The sequence below is a fragment of the Uranotaenia lowii genome, chromosome 2, assembly GCF_029784155.1.
Source record: "Uranotaenia lowii strain MFRU-FL chromosome 2, ASM2978415v1, whole genome shotgun sequence".
Classification (NCBI taxonomy): domain Eukaryota; kingdom Metazoa; phylum Arthropoda; class Insecta; order Diptera; family Culicidae; genus Uranotaenia; species Uranotaenia lowii.
This window is the reverse complement of record NC_073692.1, coordinates 38,780,190-38,798,946: the sequence shown is the minus strand read 5'-3', so window position 1 is coordinate 38,798,946 and position 18,757 is coordinate 38,780,190. Positions and strand designations below refer to the sequence as shown.

At 36.2% G+C, this 18,757-nt stretch overlaps 1 protein-coding gene across 8 annotated transcripts in view; it reads left to right on the top strand.

The window, feature by feature from the left end:
- The window catches only part of LOC129746246 (CUGBP Elav-like family member 2), a 406,881-nt gene that overhangs the window by 336,643 nt on the left and 51,481 nt on the right, over window positions 1-18,757 (top strand). For all 8 annotated transcript variants that reach the window (XM_055739817.1, XM_055739818.1, XM_055739814.1 and 5 more), the window contains one exon: window positions 7,518-7,821. In XM_055739817.1, the coding sequence (XP_055595792.1) occupies window positions 7,518-7,821 (304 nt within the window). The remainder of the gene's footprint in view (window positions 1-7,517; window positions 7,822-18,757) is intronic.

Here is an 18,757-nt window from a genome sequence, read left to right as displayed (position 1 = left end):
CGAACCGGGATAACCGGGAAAAAACTGGTAGTTAAAAATGAATCCGGGAAAATCGGGAAAAAACCTGGAATCTCGAATCAAAACTAGGAAAATTCTTTATGGATTACTTTTCTCATACATAGACCTTTTAAATTCTTAAATTCAGTCATTTCATCAGAGTCGATCATTTTTTGAAATGCGGAGAAAAGGCAGAAATTGCTTATAAATCAGGATTTTTAGCTCAGCACATACATTTCAGTTGTCTGAAGTGTTCCAAAATAGGAAAATAAAAAATTTTTGAGCATAGTCTATTGCTTAGGTCACATATATTATGCAGTGGCTATTGAAAAGAATTTTTTTTTCAAATGAATTAACTCTCAACAGATTAAGAACGGCGAAGAAATTTAAACGTGAAAACACCAAAATTCTGAGTTCTGTATCTCTACATCGCACACAGGAGTATTTCACTCAAAAACCTGGCCAAAACTCAAAATAAAAATTTCATTGGTTACTTTTATGTAAATGTTTATTTGATTCTTGAATAAATTTAACACTATGTACCGGTCAGTTTTTTGACATCTGATTTGTTTATAAGGTTTAGCAGCTGTCGAAACTTTAGTGTTTTTATGAGATAGAATTTTTCTACAAATCGTTGAATCAGCATGATAACGTCATATCAATGAATAAAACTTTCTAAAAATGAAATTTTGAAATGAAAAACTTCAATGGAGGGATGTTAAATAATTTTAAGTATGTATATTGTATTCGATATCTCACACATACATTAAAATATCGCAAATTCATGATCAATTTCTTTCAATCTTCTAAATATTTTTTGTGAATATATGACTCGAAAAATCCACGCGTTTCCGATTTGGATTTGTTGTTTAAAAATAACATTAAAGGTTTAAAAATAGAACTTCCAACAGTCAATTCCAGTTTTTGTCTAATTTAAGTGATTGATTCAGAAAAATTCGGATAGTAACAGCAAATTTGAAAAAAGTAAAAAATAAAGAAAAAATACAAAAAAAAGGTTTTAATTTTCCACAATACCGATTGCTTGTAAATATTTTAAAAAAATTCCGAGAATAAAATAAGAAAGTAATTGGCGTTTTATTATTGATGATTTTGAATATTTTGAAAAATTATCCATTACTTTTGAATTTGTACAGAAGAAATTAAAAAAAACATGAAGAATTTTTTTTTTTTGATGGTACCGTATCAAATCAAATAAATCAAACATAATTCAGAAGCAATGGCTTTAAAAGAGAGATACAACTGCATTACAATCTGCAATGTAATCTTATTCTCTGAAACTTGATAGTTTAATTTGTTTTCCAAGTTCTGGAAATTTTACTCTGTTTTATAAGCTTCTTGGTTGCTTGAATTATAATAAATTCCTTTCAATGCGAGGAGGACTCGTGAGCACCAGGAAACATTTTAGTATCTAAATAATTTCACAATCGCAGTAATTGTCTGATGAGTTTTCGAGTTTTGTCAAATAAAATTTGAAAAAAAAACTTTCCATCTTCTTCGGACTCCACCCTGAACGCATATTCGTACACAAACAGCCCCTTTTATATTGGCTCCCTAAAGCCTCAAGGTTTGAGCCGCTTCGAAAAAAGAAATTAACAGAAACCCCTCTTATATGTAAGAAACGTTATGTTAAAAAAAAAAACTTGTATGAAATCTCCTTTTAATATTTCTCATCCCTCACTGTTAAAAGGAGGTAGGGATCTCTTATTATATTCATTTTTCGTAACCAAATAGTCTCTCATTTCAAATTTCGTTCTATTGGTTGAAAAGTTCTTAAACTATACAACAACATCTATATGGAACCCCCTAACTGTAGGGAAGAGTGGGTTCCATGGGCCACTTTTTTCTTTGCTTCAAAAATTCTATATTATTGAAGGTAAAATGAAAAAGATAAATTGACTGATTTCCGACATTTTCAACGTATCATAAGGCAATTTTATTATTTTTAATAAATTTATTTCCCCGAGTTCTGACTGCTTTTAAAGAAGTAATTTTTTTGGATTTTGAAATATGGTGGGAAATTGTGGGCCACCAAATCCAAAATGGAACGTGAACGTTTTGGACAAAGTTCCTATATAGGATTCATATGTTTGTCTCTATCTTATTCAATCAAATTAATAGATTTTTTTTCAAAACTCTTCATTCGTTATAAGAAAACTTTACAGAGAGGAAAAATGTATTTATGTGTATAATAATACCAAAATATAGGCGACCCAAGATACCCCACACTAAGTGGCATCGCTGCTCTTTTTTTTTAATTCAGAGACATGAAACTTAAAAACCAGGATACATGGTTTAACGGAAATTTCGGTCGAAATGAGGATCTTTTTTAGTCAACAATTCACATTTTGATCTACACATGTCTTTAACGGAGTTCCATAGCGTACCATCTTTGAAAATTTCGATTTGCTCGAATTGTTCTCGAGTTATGCAAGAAGCCCCCTTCTTCCCGTCCTATCCTCTCATTGAAACCAAGGAGGGGTTTAAAATAATCATAGATATATTTCTCATATTCAAACACCCTCCCATGCCAAATTCGGTTCCACCTGCTTGATAAGTTCTCGAGTTATGTAAAAAATTAAAAGGGAGCCCCCGAGTTCTCTCTCCCCACTGGAAGGAAGAAGGGTGCCAAATATTCTTCGAAATATTCTTCGTACTCAAATTTTATTCCATGCCAAAGAAAGCAATTAAGATAGTAAGTAAGTAAGTAAGTAAGTAAGTAAGTAAGTAAGTAAGTAAATAAATCGGCTAAAACGTTGTATGTCTTTAGGTAAGTAAGTAGAAGTAAAGTAAAGCAAAGCTACACCCAAAGAAGAGGTTGCAAAATTTCAATGCCACGTGTCGCTATCTCTATGCCAAAATGCGCTGAAAAATGCATTATACCAAAGATGATATGATTCGACTCGAGCTCCCTTGCAAAATGATGCATGACCACTACATTCAAGTTAAAAACGAAAATCATTTTATGAGATTTTCTTCCTACTGGATAATTAATCCCAGAAATAAAAAATAGAAATAAACATCCCGTTGGGAAGTGAGAATCGAACTCGAGCTTTACCCTTGATTCTGCCAATCCGACAGCTTCACCAGTGTACTATCTGTGCTAGATACTAAAAGAGGGTCATGAAAAGATTTTTATTTGTTTTCCTTCAGTCATATGTAATGCGGTTGCACTGAAACTTTCATGCCGGTGGTCTAAAATCGAATTCTAGTCGCTGGCGTTCACATCTTATGCCAATAGCGTTGACATATTGAGAGCTCATGATTGGAGTAAAGGCTGAATATTGGGTAAACCTACATAAAATTTATACGAAAAGCTTTTCAAGGTTGACAAATTCGATCTGATTCTCGAAGTAGAATTGTGAATTTAAATTGAAGATCAATATTTTAAAATGTGTTAATGAAACTTTCTGAGTTTGGTCCTCTCTAAAAGCATCTTCAATCGGCGAGCGAAGATGCTATTTGTTAAAAAGCAATTCCCCGTTGGGAGAATTGTAGTTTTTCACTTCTCTTAAAAAAAAAAATTCTAACGAAGACGCCGGTCGGGAACCGATTGTTGGCGTACCATTTTTATCGTGTTCTGGTATCGAGTGAATAAGGGTGGGTTGGTTTGACACAATCGTTTGTTATGATTATTATTTGTTATGGTATATTCCCCCGTTTTGCGTTCATTCTGTTATCCTGACGCCTGGGCCCAGCAGCGGTGCGAATCGAAACCAGCAAAAAATCGCACCGACACATACCCATTTGTGAATGGAAACGAATCAACAATGTCGTTCTCAGCAGCATAAAAACTTGCCGAATGTATTCACCGTAAATTGGTGAAAATGTATTTTGGCTTTATTTTTATGGAAATGTAACCATTAAACGACACATAGCAAAGCAAAGCAAAGCGGAGGCTCCTCGTTATGGTGTCGCGACAGAGGCTCAACAAGCTTGAGGTTTTCTGCTCCCCGATTTTTTTTTTTTTTTCAACGGAATAAACATCTTAATTTTCCTGTGTTAGGGGAACAATCGTTACGAAATTGCTACTTGGTGAAAAGAGTTTTGTTAATGGGATTTTGATGATTTTTGTCTGATTTGGAACGTCAAAAATAAAACTTAAATCATAAACAAGCTTTTTGTTGGATTCTTGCAACTCACAGAACACGTTATGTATGTAGGTATGTATGTCTTGAAAGAGATACAAACTAAAATTTAAGAACAAATCCCTTGAGAAAACACAAAAAACCACCCTTCAATCATTTCCTACCAATTTTCCCAAAGTCCATTGCACAATTTCCGACATAGACAGTAATAACATAAAATTTCCAATTTACTCGGTTTTTTGTTACCCCTAAATCTGTGTATTTTTTCATCTCGGCGAAAGCTCTGCCACCGACAACTTTTGAACCTTTCACCTTCCACCTCCTTTCAGATATTCAAAATTTAATTCCAGTCGCTTGCCAAACGCTCGCTTTCAATTAGCGAAATCAGTTTTCAAATTGTTCACCTCTGTCTGCTGTTCGTCTGAAAAGCGGTTCAGAATTTCCCGATTACCCGGAGCCAGTCCCAACCCCTTCACATTTCCTGCTCATCGGAGCCCGAACCCGAATAATTTGGGCACCAAAAATATCACCATAACTGTCAGAGAATGGTTGGCGTTTTCGGTAGCCCCAAGCAATATTTACGACCTCTGCTCAAGTCGCGCCAGTCGGTTCGTAGAATTAAACGTTGGCAAACGATTGTTGAATTAAAAAAATACTGGGGAGAAAGGTCTCTAAATTGTCATATTGTGCCATCGTCGCTTTGCGGCCTTTTTGCGACTGAAAAAATTTGTGAAAAAAACATCACAAATTTCCGGTTTTTTTTTTCTGGAAAATATTCCAGAAACAACATTTGGATCCAACTAAAAAAGTCGCTGCGAGTGTTTTAAAACATATCAAATTAAAAAAAAAAACCTCCAGGTAACCTGTGAGACTTGAAGCCCAAACTTTTAAATAGGAACAGCGACGTTAACCATTTTGCCACATATTTCAATAAAGAATTCTCATAGAGATTTAGTCTTACGTTGAGCTTTAATTGGTTTGGATAACTTCCAAACCCTTTTCACGAAAGAAGAACAACCACCAAGTGCCACGTCACAAATTGGCACATCAACCCCACATGGAAAAAGCGAAGGGGCCCGCGCACGCGAGCAATCCGAATTCATTAAATTAATATTGAAGACTAAATAAATAATGGATGATCCGGTGCCGGTCCCCTAGCTGGTGGTTATTATGCACATGTCTGCGCGCTATTCATATTTGTGCTGCCATCGTGATATATGACTTTATCCATTTCTGCCGCGTCTCGATGTTAGTCGATGACGTTTATGGAACGGTGTTTTCCGTGGAAATGCACGTGGGCAAAAATATTTGCCAACCAGGCGTACGTACATACATAGTTTGTACTACCCAAGGTGGGTATATATTCAGGAGGTGTTCCCGAATAACGAATTCCCGATTCAGCCATTTTGGCTATGTAGGCTATGCAACTATACGGAACTCATGAAGTTTGTTTACTAACAAACCCCAGAAAAGCTGAGCATAAAATAAACAAACTCATTGAGAGCCCCGCTCACTTCTCGCCTACTCACTGTGAAAGTCGGAGAACCTAGTGTATCTAAGAACCTTGGTACTACCTACTGCTGGTTGGTTGATTGAGGGTGGTCTTGTATGCCCCCAGAAATATTTAGAGAGCGATTTTGCTCGCATGACCTGATGCGATATGTGAGTGCAAATATTATCCTCGGAATTGAGTACGGCAAGAGAGCATTCCCCATTATAAATATCTTTACAAAAAAAAAATTAATTCCCAATTCTAGATCATTTTTTGCCATGACAACAGGATGAATTTCGAATTTTCATTGTTCTGAAGAATAAATCATTGTCCAAACTAAAAGTTAGGAAGTGTCTGAAAAAAAATCTAAGTCTGAAGGTTTGGGAACTTAAAAAAACTGTCCGGCAAAAGTCCTCAAGACCCAGACAAAATCTGGAAGGTTGACATCACTGATCGAAGATTGAAGATCGAAGAATAGACTGAGTCAATTTGAGGTAATTTTTTAGTTTCTTAATCCCTGGTTTTCTATTTTGCTATATTTTCGAGGAAATTTATCCATGGTATTTTCACTATATTTTAATGTCTTTGTGAGACATCTAAGAATATACACAAAAAATTGCAAAAATCTAATTCATTTATTTGTTTTAAGTGGTTTATGGAAAATTTCTGTTATTTCTTTAGATTCGGAAATGCTAACAAATATTTTTAATTTGTTTCCATAATCGTCAAAAACTATCAACAATCATTTGAATTTTATCGATTGATCGATTATGTCTATCGTCGCGAATTCTTAATTTCTGATTTCAAGATTTTCCTTGATTTTCTTATATTTTCCAAAATTGTATTTTTTTTCCAAATCATCCGAATTCACAAAATATTTTCCGCGTTTGTTAAAATAAAAACCCATTGTGAGAAATGCTCCAAATTTATTCAAAGTTGGGAAAATAATTTGAAATTACCCTTAACTGTTTGAAATATACAATTGCTTGAAAAAAAATATTTGCTTTTTAAGAATTATTAATTTCAAAAATTTGTACTGTTTAAATTTCATAGTTTTCAATAGTTCAAAAGACATATAAAAAAGAAGTTTACTCCTGTTCCTTGCAAAATTGTTACTAAATTCTTTTTTATGCTTCAATAAAAACACACAAACTGGAACGTCTACAACTTTTACTCACTTTTCTCTAGCAGCAGCAGCAGCCGCCTCTAAATTCGTTCGCTTTCCCCGGAATGTCACTACCGGGAACACTTGAGCGCGGTGTGGTGTTGTGCTCGACCGACTTTTCCAAAGTGGGTAAAAATAAACAGAACCACCACCACCGTCTGCGTTTGGTAGCTAGTAAGTAAGGCTTTCGTTTCTTGAAGCTTCCTTCCAGCTACTGGCAGCTTTGCAGCAAAAATGGCAAAAACCAAAAGAGCTAAAACGAGGAACGAGCATCTCTAGTAGCAGCGGCACAAAACGACGATTAAGAAGCCAGCCACCGACCCGGCTTTTCGACGTTCCGTTCTTGAGTTGAGAGACCCGTGAGGCATTTCGCCATGAAATTAACACGTAGTCGTTTACTTAAATGAACACGAACACCAACCTTTGGAATGAAAGTTGAGGCGTAGGCGTAGGCGTAGACGGTTGTTGGTGGTGACGACGCGTAAAACCACCACACCACCCGCGCTCTCTGTGGGTCTCCTTGGGGGGATTCCTTTGCACATTCGGTCTGATGGCTTTTCTTCCTTCAATTGGGGTTTTGATGTCACCTGGTTTAAGGGTAAGGGTTTTGCGGGGGGAGCTGATTGACCGGTGATTTCCAGGTATGGAATCATTTCACGGTAGATTTGCAGAAAGTTACAACCCTAAAACGTTATGATCCCGTTAATCCTGTTAACATGTCGTTCTAAATCGTTGTTTATTTTTTTCTACTTTGCAGGCTCTGCATCAGAGTAAAACCATGGAAGGTTGCTCGGCCCCGCTGGTGGTTAAATTCGCCGACACCCAGAAGGACAAGGACGCCAAACGGTTGCAGCAGATGCAGTCCAATCTGTGGAACATCGCCGGAATCAACCAGCCGATAACGCAATCGGTGACGCCGCTGACCGCCCCCGCCGCCGGCCATCATCCGAACCCACCGCAGCAACAGACGCCGTTCCTAGCCACCGACGCCATCTCGCCGACGTCCCTGACGCTGCTTCAGCAGCTGCAAGCCGTAGCCCACCAGCAGCAGTTCCTGCAAGGTATGTTGTGGTTTTTTTTTTATCTCCGAGTACCTTGAAGCCAAAAATAACCACCCACACCCACAAATGAGTCTAGGAAGTGGGGTAGAAAGGTCGGTGGCATTATTGATGTATGGTCATTCGATGTCATGTGCATTCAACCTAGCGGAACACAAGGCACAAGCAATTTCCATTAATGCTGCTGCTGCTGCTGCTTAATGTTCCTGTGCACTTTTGTTCCAAGAAGCGAGACCGTCCAGTAGGGTGGCAATGGATGTATGGGAAAAATTTCGAGATCTAATTTTGAAAATCGACCAAATAATTTTTTTAAATTGGCGCAAAAAACTGACCTGTGTAAATTATCAGCTCAATCGGACTTGATTTAGGGGTGCCGCAAATCGTTCACAATTTCGGGTTTTTACCTTCAAAAATCACCAAAGGGAATCGGAGAATTCGAAATTTCAATTTTGATGGCAAATGACCTCAAATTGCTTAATACGTCAAAATCTGATGTTATCTCGAAAAAAAAAAAAATGTTTGTCATTTTATGGGATTTTTTTTTTGAAAAACCACCCACAACTTGAGGCACCCCTAAATCAAGTCCGATTGAGCTAAAATTTTTCACAGGTCAGTTTTTTTAGACCAATCCACAAAATAGTCTTATGATCGGTTTTCGAAATTCGACATGACCCGTTTGGCTGCCACCCTACCGTCCAGTCAATCAGTCAGTCAGTCAGTGGTGATTGCATTTGCAAATTTAAGGTTGTTGTTACGATTTTGACTGGGGCAATGAGCGCAAATGGATTTGGCTTCCAGGAGCCACTATTTCCGGAATCCCTTTTAACACATTACGGACCGCGAAAGAATGTAAGCCGAGAAACACTGAAATTCGGCACTCTATACTGGGAAATCATTGAACCAAATACCACAAGTTGAGTCACGGCAAGTGCTGTGTTCAATTGTGTCGAAAAAAGTTAAGTGGTAAAATAATGAAAATTTGAGTTCTACTTCTAAGTGAAGCACACTTGCGGCAAGCGAAAAAGTGAGATATCTCTTGTTTGGTCCGCAAAGTGTTAATTATCAGAAGAGCCAAATTTATACTGGCTAATTAGATATTTCTAACGTTTAAAAGATTGATCCATTATTTAAACGTTATGGGTTTATCTTAGTTGAAAAACTTTTCTGACCTCTGCTCTCGACTCTTCAACTCTTCTGTAAACAATTATTTTAGACGTAATAAGAATTAAAATAAGTGACGCGTAAGTGTCTAGGATCTGTGGCGAAATGCACATGAAATTGATTCAAGTTTAAAGAACAACTATATTTCAACAGTATCTTGATCCTATCAAAGGAAGATAAAATGAAAGCTAATAATGTTAAATTGATAAAATGATACTGTCAATAACGTCCCCAAAGAAAACATTGCTGAAGTTTTCAGAGAAAAAGGTTCATGTTCCGGAGTTGCAAGCTCGCAATCCTGAACTAAATCCTTTTTTAAATCTTTGGAATACTCTTGCCTCTTGCCTCTTGCCAGATGTGCCTGCCTGCAGTGATAAGTAAGAAGTTTGAATCAGTTTATGAGCTGCAAACAGGTGAAAAAGATGAAATAATAGTAGGATTAAAAGCAAACTCCCCAAAAACTTTGGGGAGCACTGTAGAGGTTTTTAAAAGGTTTTTTTTATTCGATCATAAGGATTTCAACACCAGGATGTCATTCATCCCTCTTTTAAAAGGTTCAGACTCAGACACCCGTAAATATTTATCAATTGTTGACTTATGTCCGAACTCTGGCCTTTCTTGTTCTAAGTATTCTATAGACAAGCTACTTAAAAGCGGCGACCAAGATAAGCTCTAGATACACTGTTATTATCTGAGCTTCTAGCTAATTTTTTTTGCATTCTGATGCCCATAATGAAGAAATTTTCACTATATAGTGGCCACTCATTTGGGAAATGCGGGGAAAAATCGGGATTTTAAATCTATCTAGTTATAGCGGCGATAAAAATCTGAAAACATACATACGAGTTTTGGGGCTCATCTTCTAATTTGTGCATAATGTTAATTGTGTAGTTAAGTTCTTACGTTGGCACAAATGCGCTTAAAAAATGAGTCCTTTAGTGAATTTTTTAACAAATACTTGGTTCGGTCTTACAAGGCCGAACTGAGTGTCTTCGCCCTGAGAAACAACAGAATTTGAATGTCATTTAGAAAACTAAAAAAGCAAATATGATTGACGAAAACCACTGATTCTGGTCCGTATGTTTCATAAATTTTGTCTCTTGTAGGAATTATTTCTATATTTCACTGAAGTTTCTCGAACAAAAAGATGATGAGGTTTAGTTTGGTCTGGTGGAATTCCGACAATTTGTTCTACGGTTAAAAACAAAAAAAAACAGCTAATATAAATGAAGTATCGCGGAAGAAGTAATTAAAATTTTGGTATCATTGTAGTTGTATGGATAAAATTAGCGAGAAACCATCAGTTAATTTTTTTACCTTAATTTAAATTCACATAGTGAAATCAATCGATTTTTTAAACTGAATTAACGTCTTGATAAATCAATTTTCTTGAAAAGCAAAGGGTATAACAAAGTTCATAAAATACTTTCTAACGAGGTTTTTGAAATAAAAAATGATTGCTCATAAAATTCGTAATTATCTTCTTTGTGACTTCAATTTACTGTTTTGAATCATTTATACGAAATGTGCCAGTTAATGAACATTTACTACAACACATCTTTTTTTATCATATTTATTCTTTAAGTACAGAATTTTCGATGAAACAAAAATTTTCCACTTTATTTTAAACACCTCTGTTCTTAAAAAAGCAATGAGTTTCAGATGATAAATTATTTATTTTTTCTTATAGCATCACTGCTTTCATAAAATTTCATAAATTACTCAAATTGGTACAATTTCTGTTTTGTTCCAAACTTTGTGCATTTTCTAGTTGAGCTTAAGCTGTTTCTAAAAGCACTTAATCATTTCAAAATTGGTTTTCTTGATTATGAGATAAAAAAATTCACAAAGTAAGGACCGGTCACAGTAGAAATTGGAATCTTCTTTCAAGTGTTGAATGTTTAGATTTTGTTAAAAAATTATAATTAAATCACTTATCAAAAGTCAAAAACCGTTAAATAGTGATTTTGAGACTGATTTTTTTTTCGATTTTTTAAATTGGGAATTTCGTAAGACTATGGGAAAAAAATCGGGAAAAATACGGGGAAATGAAATTGAGTGGCCTTCCTGCATATAAACATAGAAGAGTAAAAAGATCATTGATCCTTGATTATATTCCTCGCAGATTTTTTCTTCAAATCTTACTTTGTCGAATTTGCAGAAATTCTTACTGAAGGTTTTTTTTCAATATTTTTAATCGGATTTGTCCCGAATTCTTTAAATTCGTTCAAGTTAAAGTTTACCTGAAGTAATTTTTTTATCCAGTCCATGCTGACATATTTGCTTTATTTTTTAAGAAATGCTTATTTAGCGAAAAATCGGCAAAATGCATTGAGTCTTATGCGAGATATTACAGGTTGAATGAGAGAAATCTAAAAAAGTCAATTCCTTGTTAAACTGGCTTATCCTGTAGAAAAGTAGCTAAGAATCTTAATTTCGTCAGATACAAAGAGAATATCATCGGGGTAAAAAGTTATGGATGTATGAAGTGGAATATCTGTGTGCGTGTGGACCAATTTTTATACAGGGTGGGGCAGATTGGACTCCCTGATTTGATGGGTTAACTGTATAAAAATCATAGAAGATTATTACATTTATTATTACTTTTTATTTCTGAAATCTGCATACAATGCCATTTATTTTTTATTAAGTTTGAAAAATGATATTGTCCAGGTGAGGACCTTGACGAGCGATCCACATATTCAGCCGTTCAATGAAGTTTTCAAAAACTCTACGCAGCATATCTGGCGTTATTCCAGCGATAACATCAACAATTGCTTCCTTAAGGGCTTCCAAGGTCCTTGGTCGAACTTTGTAAATCTTAGATTTGAGATAACCCCAAAGGAAATATTCGAACACCTGTATTCCATTTCCTGATGGTTTAAGCATCAGGACTATCATGACGATTCATACCAAACCGTATACAAAATGTTCGCTGGGTCGCCACCACACTATTCTTATTTTTAAAGAACGTTTCGACTACAAAACCACGATACTCAAAAGTCCACGGCACGGACTACTAAAAATGGCGTCTTTCCTCCCATCACATGAAACCAATCCGACTCCGCTAACTCGCTCGCGCGCTCTTCAGTGACTGATTGAAATTAGGGAGTATGGGGATTATGAACGGTGCTGTGAATATCTTTTTACAAGGCGTTAAAACTGTCTCCTTCACATTTATTGTAAAGTGTGAGTTGCTAGATTCTATGATGAAAAACATTGATCAATCAATATATTGTAGGAAGCTTGTTTATGGCTTGGTAAGAGCTATTGAAACTCTAGATTGAGAAGTTTTCCCCAAACCCACAAATCGGACACTACTCCAATAATGAACTTCCTTGGAGGTGGAATTATCGGAATAAGATTCTATGCCGGACCAGCTTCAACAAGCTTTCTAATAAAAAAATTCTGGCATTATCCACCTAGCGCAACCGCATTGCATGTGTCAGGAAGAAACGAAATAAATATGTCCCACATCCTATCACAAGACAAAGCAGAATAATAAAAAATAAAACCCGGAAAAATGGCAGACGGCCAATGTAGTGCGTTTTTTTGGTAATCGTTAGTGACAGAAAGAGTATGACAATAATCGTTTGCTTACCGACTCAGATGGTGCACTGAGTAAGATATTGGACTAGCAAGCCGAGATGGGATGTTCCAATGAGTTCGATTCTCATTATATTTTTTTTGATGAATTATTCAATAGGATGAAAATCCCATCAAATGATTTTCTTGTTTCGCTTGAATGTAGTGGTCATGCATCATTTTGCTTGGGAGCTCGAGTGCAGAAAATAAGATCGCTAAAGAATGTCAAATTATTCACAGCTATCTACCAGAGTAAAAGCGGTTGGTTGCTATAAATCTTACATGACGTTAGTGCCCCATAGAAATGTCAAATCGGACCTACTATTGTTGTTGTACATTATTGTTTTAAGGATGCGTCCATAAATTACGCATTGTTGCATAGAGGAAGAGGAGAGGTATACTCAGCGTTACGTAACGATATTTCTCCTTTTAAAAAGAATTCTTAGCGCTACATAATTTTCGGAAGGGATATGTCGCTACATTAAATTTGATGAAAACACCTCTTGATATAGATTCTGCTCAGAAATAGTGTACAATTTTCGAAATTTTTCATCAGTTTCAAATGCCGAAGAGTCTATTGACCTGGTCATTGACCATCTCGACAAAAACATGAAAATTTTAAACGACGAATTAGAGCAAAGTCATCTTCTTTGAAATATATACTGTTCGATGAATCCAACGGAAGTGGGGGATCTAATGGAATTCCAAATTCATTCTCAAAAAGTGCGTAGCCAGTATTGAAGTGCCTTTGCAACTGTTGCTTTCAGCTTCAATTCGTGAAGGTCGATTTCCGAAACTATGGGTACAGGGCAGAAAGATTTGCCACGGTGGTTTTCAACCATTTGTACCATTCTTGTGAACCGTGTGAAGTTTGTAAGATAAATCTTTCTGCCATGTACCCATGGTTAGAAAAGCGATCAACAGTGGCGAGTTTGGTAGAATTCGTTTCTCGAACTACTCAATGGATGATGCAGAAATCACAAGTCGATGAAAAATATACAGACATGTCAAAGGCTTTTGACGTGTTTAACATTAACATCTCCTGTCAGTTCTACGTGAAAATGGGATCACCAGTACGTGTCTGCAGTGGATTCGTTCATACGTGACAAAAAGAGTCCTTGAGTTCTTGAAGCTGAGGGTATGAGAGATCCAGCGTATTCTCGATTAACAGCGGAGTACCACAAGGGAGACACTTGGGATCCCTTCTCTTCATCACTGTTGTGAACGAGTTTCCCGGAGTGCTGCGTGACGTGTTTGTTTTGATATAGGTACGCAGACGATCTCAAGATGTTCCTTCCAGTTCGAAACCCCAAGGATTGCTTGATACTGCAGAACGCGCTCTATCGGTTTTTTTATTTATTAAGTCAGAATGTGTAGACTACATACTTAAAACTACTTGAAACTATAATGTAAGCTATTGCTTTGTTGTTCTATGAAGTTGTTTTTGAATGCCTTTTTTAATTGTGTTTTGTTCATCGCTACGTCTATAATTTCACTTTGTAAATTGTATTTATACATCATTTGATTAATAGGTTGATGTTTTGCATAGTTTTTGTCGTAAAGTTTAATGTAGAACAAATGTTTATTTCTTAATGGACGGGAGGGTGCGTAAAAATTTAGTTTTGAAAGTAAATCAGGACTGTCTATTTTTTGTGTAACAACATCATTTACAAATGCAATTTGGGAAAATTCTCTGCGTTTACTGAGAGGTTCTATATCAATAAGCTTACAACGAGATTCATACGATGGCAGAGGAAAAGTGGTCCAATTGATTTTACGTAGCGCATATAACAAAAATTGTTTGTGAACTGATATTGAACGAACATAGGATATATAAAGTGATTTTATGGTGTACGGATCTTGAAAGTGTTTGCTGAAACGTTTTACAAATCCTAGCATGCAATTTGCTTTATTGATGGTATTGTTCTGATGTTCTACAAACGTGAGTTTTGAATCCAGTATGACGCCGAGATCCCTTACAATTTTGCATTTTTGTACTGGTTGATTGCCTAATTTTGTTTCAATGATAGGGTGACTTTGTCTTCTGCTAAATGATATAGAGTTGCATTTTTTAACATTCAATTGAAGTAAACTTTTGTTGCACCATTCAAAGAAAACATTGATTTCGTTTTTAAATGTTTCAACATCTTCGGTTGTTTTTATTCTCAGAAATAGTTTAATATCATCGGCGTATATTAGGTATTCAATCCGTTTTAGAATGAAGGAAATGTCGTTAACGAACAGTATGAAAAGGAGAGGTCCTAAATGAGACCCCTGAGGCACACCAGAGGTCACAGCTACAGATTTGGATAATTCGTTTTGGAAACGAACGATTTGCGTTCGGTCAGTTAAATATGATTGTAACCAGGAGAGATGATTTGGATGAAAGCCAATTTTTTTGAATTTGAAGGTTAAAAGGGGTATGTCAATGCGATCAAAGGCTTTGCTAAAGTCGGTATAAATAGCCTCAACATGAAAGCCTTTGCTCATAGAATCGATAACGTATGTAACGAATTCGAGAAGATTTGATGCTGTAGAGCGTCCTTTGAAGAAACCATGTTATTTACTCGTTATAATATTTTTTACTTGTTGATAAATTTTTCATTTATTATTGATTCAAAGAGTTTTGGGATGCAAGACAAAATAGCTATTCCTCTATAATTTCGTTCATCTGATTTTTTTTTCTGGACTTGAAAATCGGAATTAAAAAAGATTTTTTCCAAAATTTGGGAACTTTTCTATAAGTTAATGACATACTAAAAAGAATCATAAGAGGCTCTGTCAATTCGGCCGCCAAGTTTTAAGGAAACATGGGGGAAGTCCATCAGGCCCTGCTCCTTTGGAAGCATCAAGTTTTCTAACTTCTTCGGAAACATTAATGTAATCAATTTCATTGACCTGAATGTCGCACGCTAGATCTGGAATGACTCTGTCTCGGTCAACCTCAGTAAAAGAAGTGTACACTTCTTGAAAAAAAGTTGCAAATAAGTTAGAAATTTCCAGTGGATTATTTCCAATGCTTCCGTCAAGTGTTGAGTCAAGTTTGAATTTTTCATCTGCGTTTTAGTATAGCCAAAGAACGCTTTTGGGTTTTGTTTAATTTCTTTTTCAATTTTCTGATCGTATTTTTCAAAAGAACTTTTTACACATGAACTAAGCTGGTTGCATAAATTTATACAATTTTGATGATTTGTAACACTTCTATCACTTCTGTAGACTTTATGAGCTTTTTGCTTCCTATTTTGTAAGTTTTTCAAATCTTTGTTATACCAGACAGGATGTTAAGAGCTGTAGGACCGTCTTTTTAATTTTGAAGGTACATAACTGTTTATGAGATTAATCATTATGTTATAAAAGGTTTCTACTGCTGTATCGACGTTTCCTTCATTCTTCAATATGCTTGACCACTCTATATTATTCAGTTCTTGTTTTAAGAGTTCGTAGTTTAAATTTTGATAGTCTGGCATTTCCTCGTACTCCCAGTCGCGAGGTTTGTCACAGTTATGACAAACCTCGCGAATATTCGATCTGCCGAATCATTTACACAAAAGTCTTCTGTACAGTTTGTAAATAGAAGATCAAGATACGTATTGTTACTATTCTTTACATGATTTACTTGGTTTAAGCCTAAAATAGAAGCGTCGTCAAAAATTAGTTGTAAAGTTTCGTTCTCCCCTATAACTGGGAGTAAAATTGCTTCATTTTCATCATCCAAAATAAAGTCAGCGTTACGTTGATTGAAATCGCCATAAATGTGTAGTTTTGCTTCCAGGTTTTCAGCTACTGTATTTTTAAGAATTTGGAAAAATAAATCAAAATAGTGAGAAGTGCCATATTCAGGTGGATTTTCTGATGACTGCAGCGTTTTTGGGTACAAAATTGATGCCTGGAAACGCTCTACAACGCTTATTTTGTTTTGAAAGACCAGAGAACAATCCAAACATAGATTTAGGTTAGCTTATTTTAAATATTTTGCTAAGATTAGTAAAGATCATAGCCTGAAGATTAGAATCCAAAAAAAACGTCGAACTGTGAAAAGCTAAATCATCAACAGGGGTCAAATTTTGGCTAGAGAGATTTCAAAAAAGATCTGACCAAATTTTTCGTTAATTTTCCGAGTTAATGTTCTGTCTTTCGAAAGTCGTACAGATTTTGTACTGGGCTACGTTTGTCGACAAATTATCAGTCGAGATACATTCCGCATCTCAAAAGCTGCCAGAAGAGGGATCGCCGGATAACGATAGCGTCTGAAATATACCTTCAAAAATTGTGCTGGATCAATACACAAAAATAGGCACTTTTACAGCAATTTTCTTAGCAGTGCTCGTCTTAAATGTATATTGAGATCCTACCTTAGGGTGTCCGTCTTTTCCTGCTCTCCTGGATGAAAAAATATAAGATCGTCAATCAAAAAACGGGAAAGAGTTCCTGTTATTCATTTGAACACGGAGAAGCACGTAGAAATCCAATAGTCGTGTTTGATTTAATTGGTAAATTAATAAAATTTAAATGATTTTCCATGTTAAAAAATCTAGAAATTAAGAAACTGAAAATCGAGAATCTTGATATGCCATCCTCAATGTAACACTAGACTAAGTGGATTTGGGGTCATTTTGGAATTTTTCAAACCCTGGGGTCTTGTCTCAAAAGCTTTGTTTTGGTTAAAAACTCATCCATGGATTTTTGAAGAATTTTGAAGTAACGTTGGTTTTTGTGCCAATTTATAAATTTTCTAGAGGAAATTTTTGGCTGAACAACTTTGTTCAAGATCGTAACTTCGTATCTTATAAGACAAAAAAGTTTTGAATCAAAACGAAGCTTTCAAGACCCCAGGATTTGAGAAATTCAAAAATGACCTCAAATCGACTCAGTCTAACGTAACACACAACTGCAGTTTGTTGAATCGTAGCGAAACTAAGTAAACCGAACACTGTTGAGTGTTGAACAATGTTTACCCTCTAAATTATTTTGCAGTAAAGAATTCAAAAATCGTGGTTCTTCTTGTTGTATTTGAAAATTTAAGAATGCGTCTAGGAAACTTGTAACACAACAAAGAGCAATAATTTAAAATAGAGTCAGTTCACCCAGCCAGTTTTATTCCAAAATTTGCTGGTAAAAAATAAAACAGAACAAACAACCTGCTGTATGCCAGATAAAAATCAGTACAACCCAGAGAGAAAACGAACGAAAGAAAAACATAAACCCAAAATTTTCCGATATGATAAGGGCTGCACGATATGACGTGGCGTGTCTCGTTCGTTCGTTGCCCTACGACTTGACAGGGCAAAAGGACACGCTGCCCCTAATGGGCGAATCGTGCTCTGGACAAAGCTCCTACTACTTTTGAAAAAAAAAATCGAAATATTTTCGGTCAACTATATTTGTACGATCGGACGAATCGACGAGAGAGGACATGTAATAAGCAATGCCGGGTCGTGAACACTGTGATTGTTGGATTTTCTCAACAGAAATCTTCATTAATGAAAAATATCTCTGTATGCAATTTGGAATTCTAATTCAATGATTTTATTTTTTTAATAAAGTTTTAAAATTTCCTCTCCCACTGTACAGCAGACGGCAACGGATTTCGGAGTGGTTCAAATTTGCGGTGACCCTCTAACTTCAAACTTACCCTGGAACGGCCCGTTACTTCAGCTGGCCTCGCGAGAGCTGGTCCAAACGCTGCTGTGACGTGACCCCCGCCTAATTGAATCACGAAAAGGTGATTAGACTTTTCCGATAGCGTGGCGGCGACTGGTATCGGAAGGACCGAGCTTGAATGAAGGACGCACGTTCGGCGACGCTTTTTCGGGGAAAACCTGTCTGCTGAAGGGGCACTTTCGATGGTCCCGGGAGCCCAAACTTTAAGAAAATCGATACACATCCAGCTCCCACTAACTGAAGAAGAACCTTGGAAATGCATCGGAGCTAATTTCTACCCGGAGCTTTAACACCGAATTTGGATCCGATGAAGCGAACCCGTTGGCTCTTTGTATGCCAACATAGCTCGGAAATCCGTTAACCGTTGTTGAAAGGAAAACCTCGAACCCAATTCAGTTAATGAGAACCTCTAACCATCTTTGGTAAGCAACTCCTGAATGGTGCTGCGGTGTAGTCGAAATTGAGGTTTTTCTCCGACACACCGAGCTCTGGCTGATTTGATTTGATTGGATTGGATTTGGCTTATCGCTAA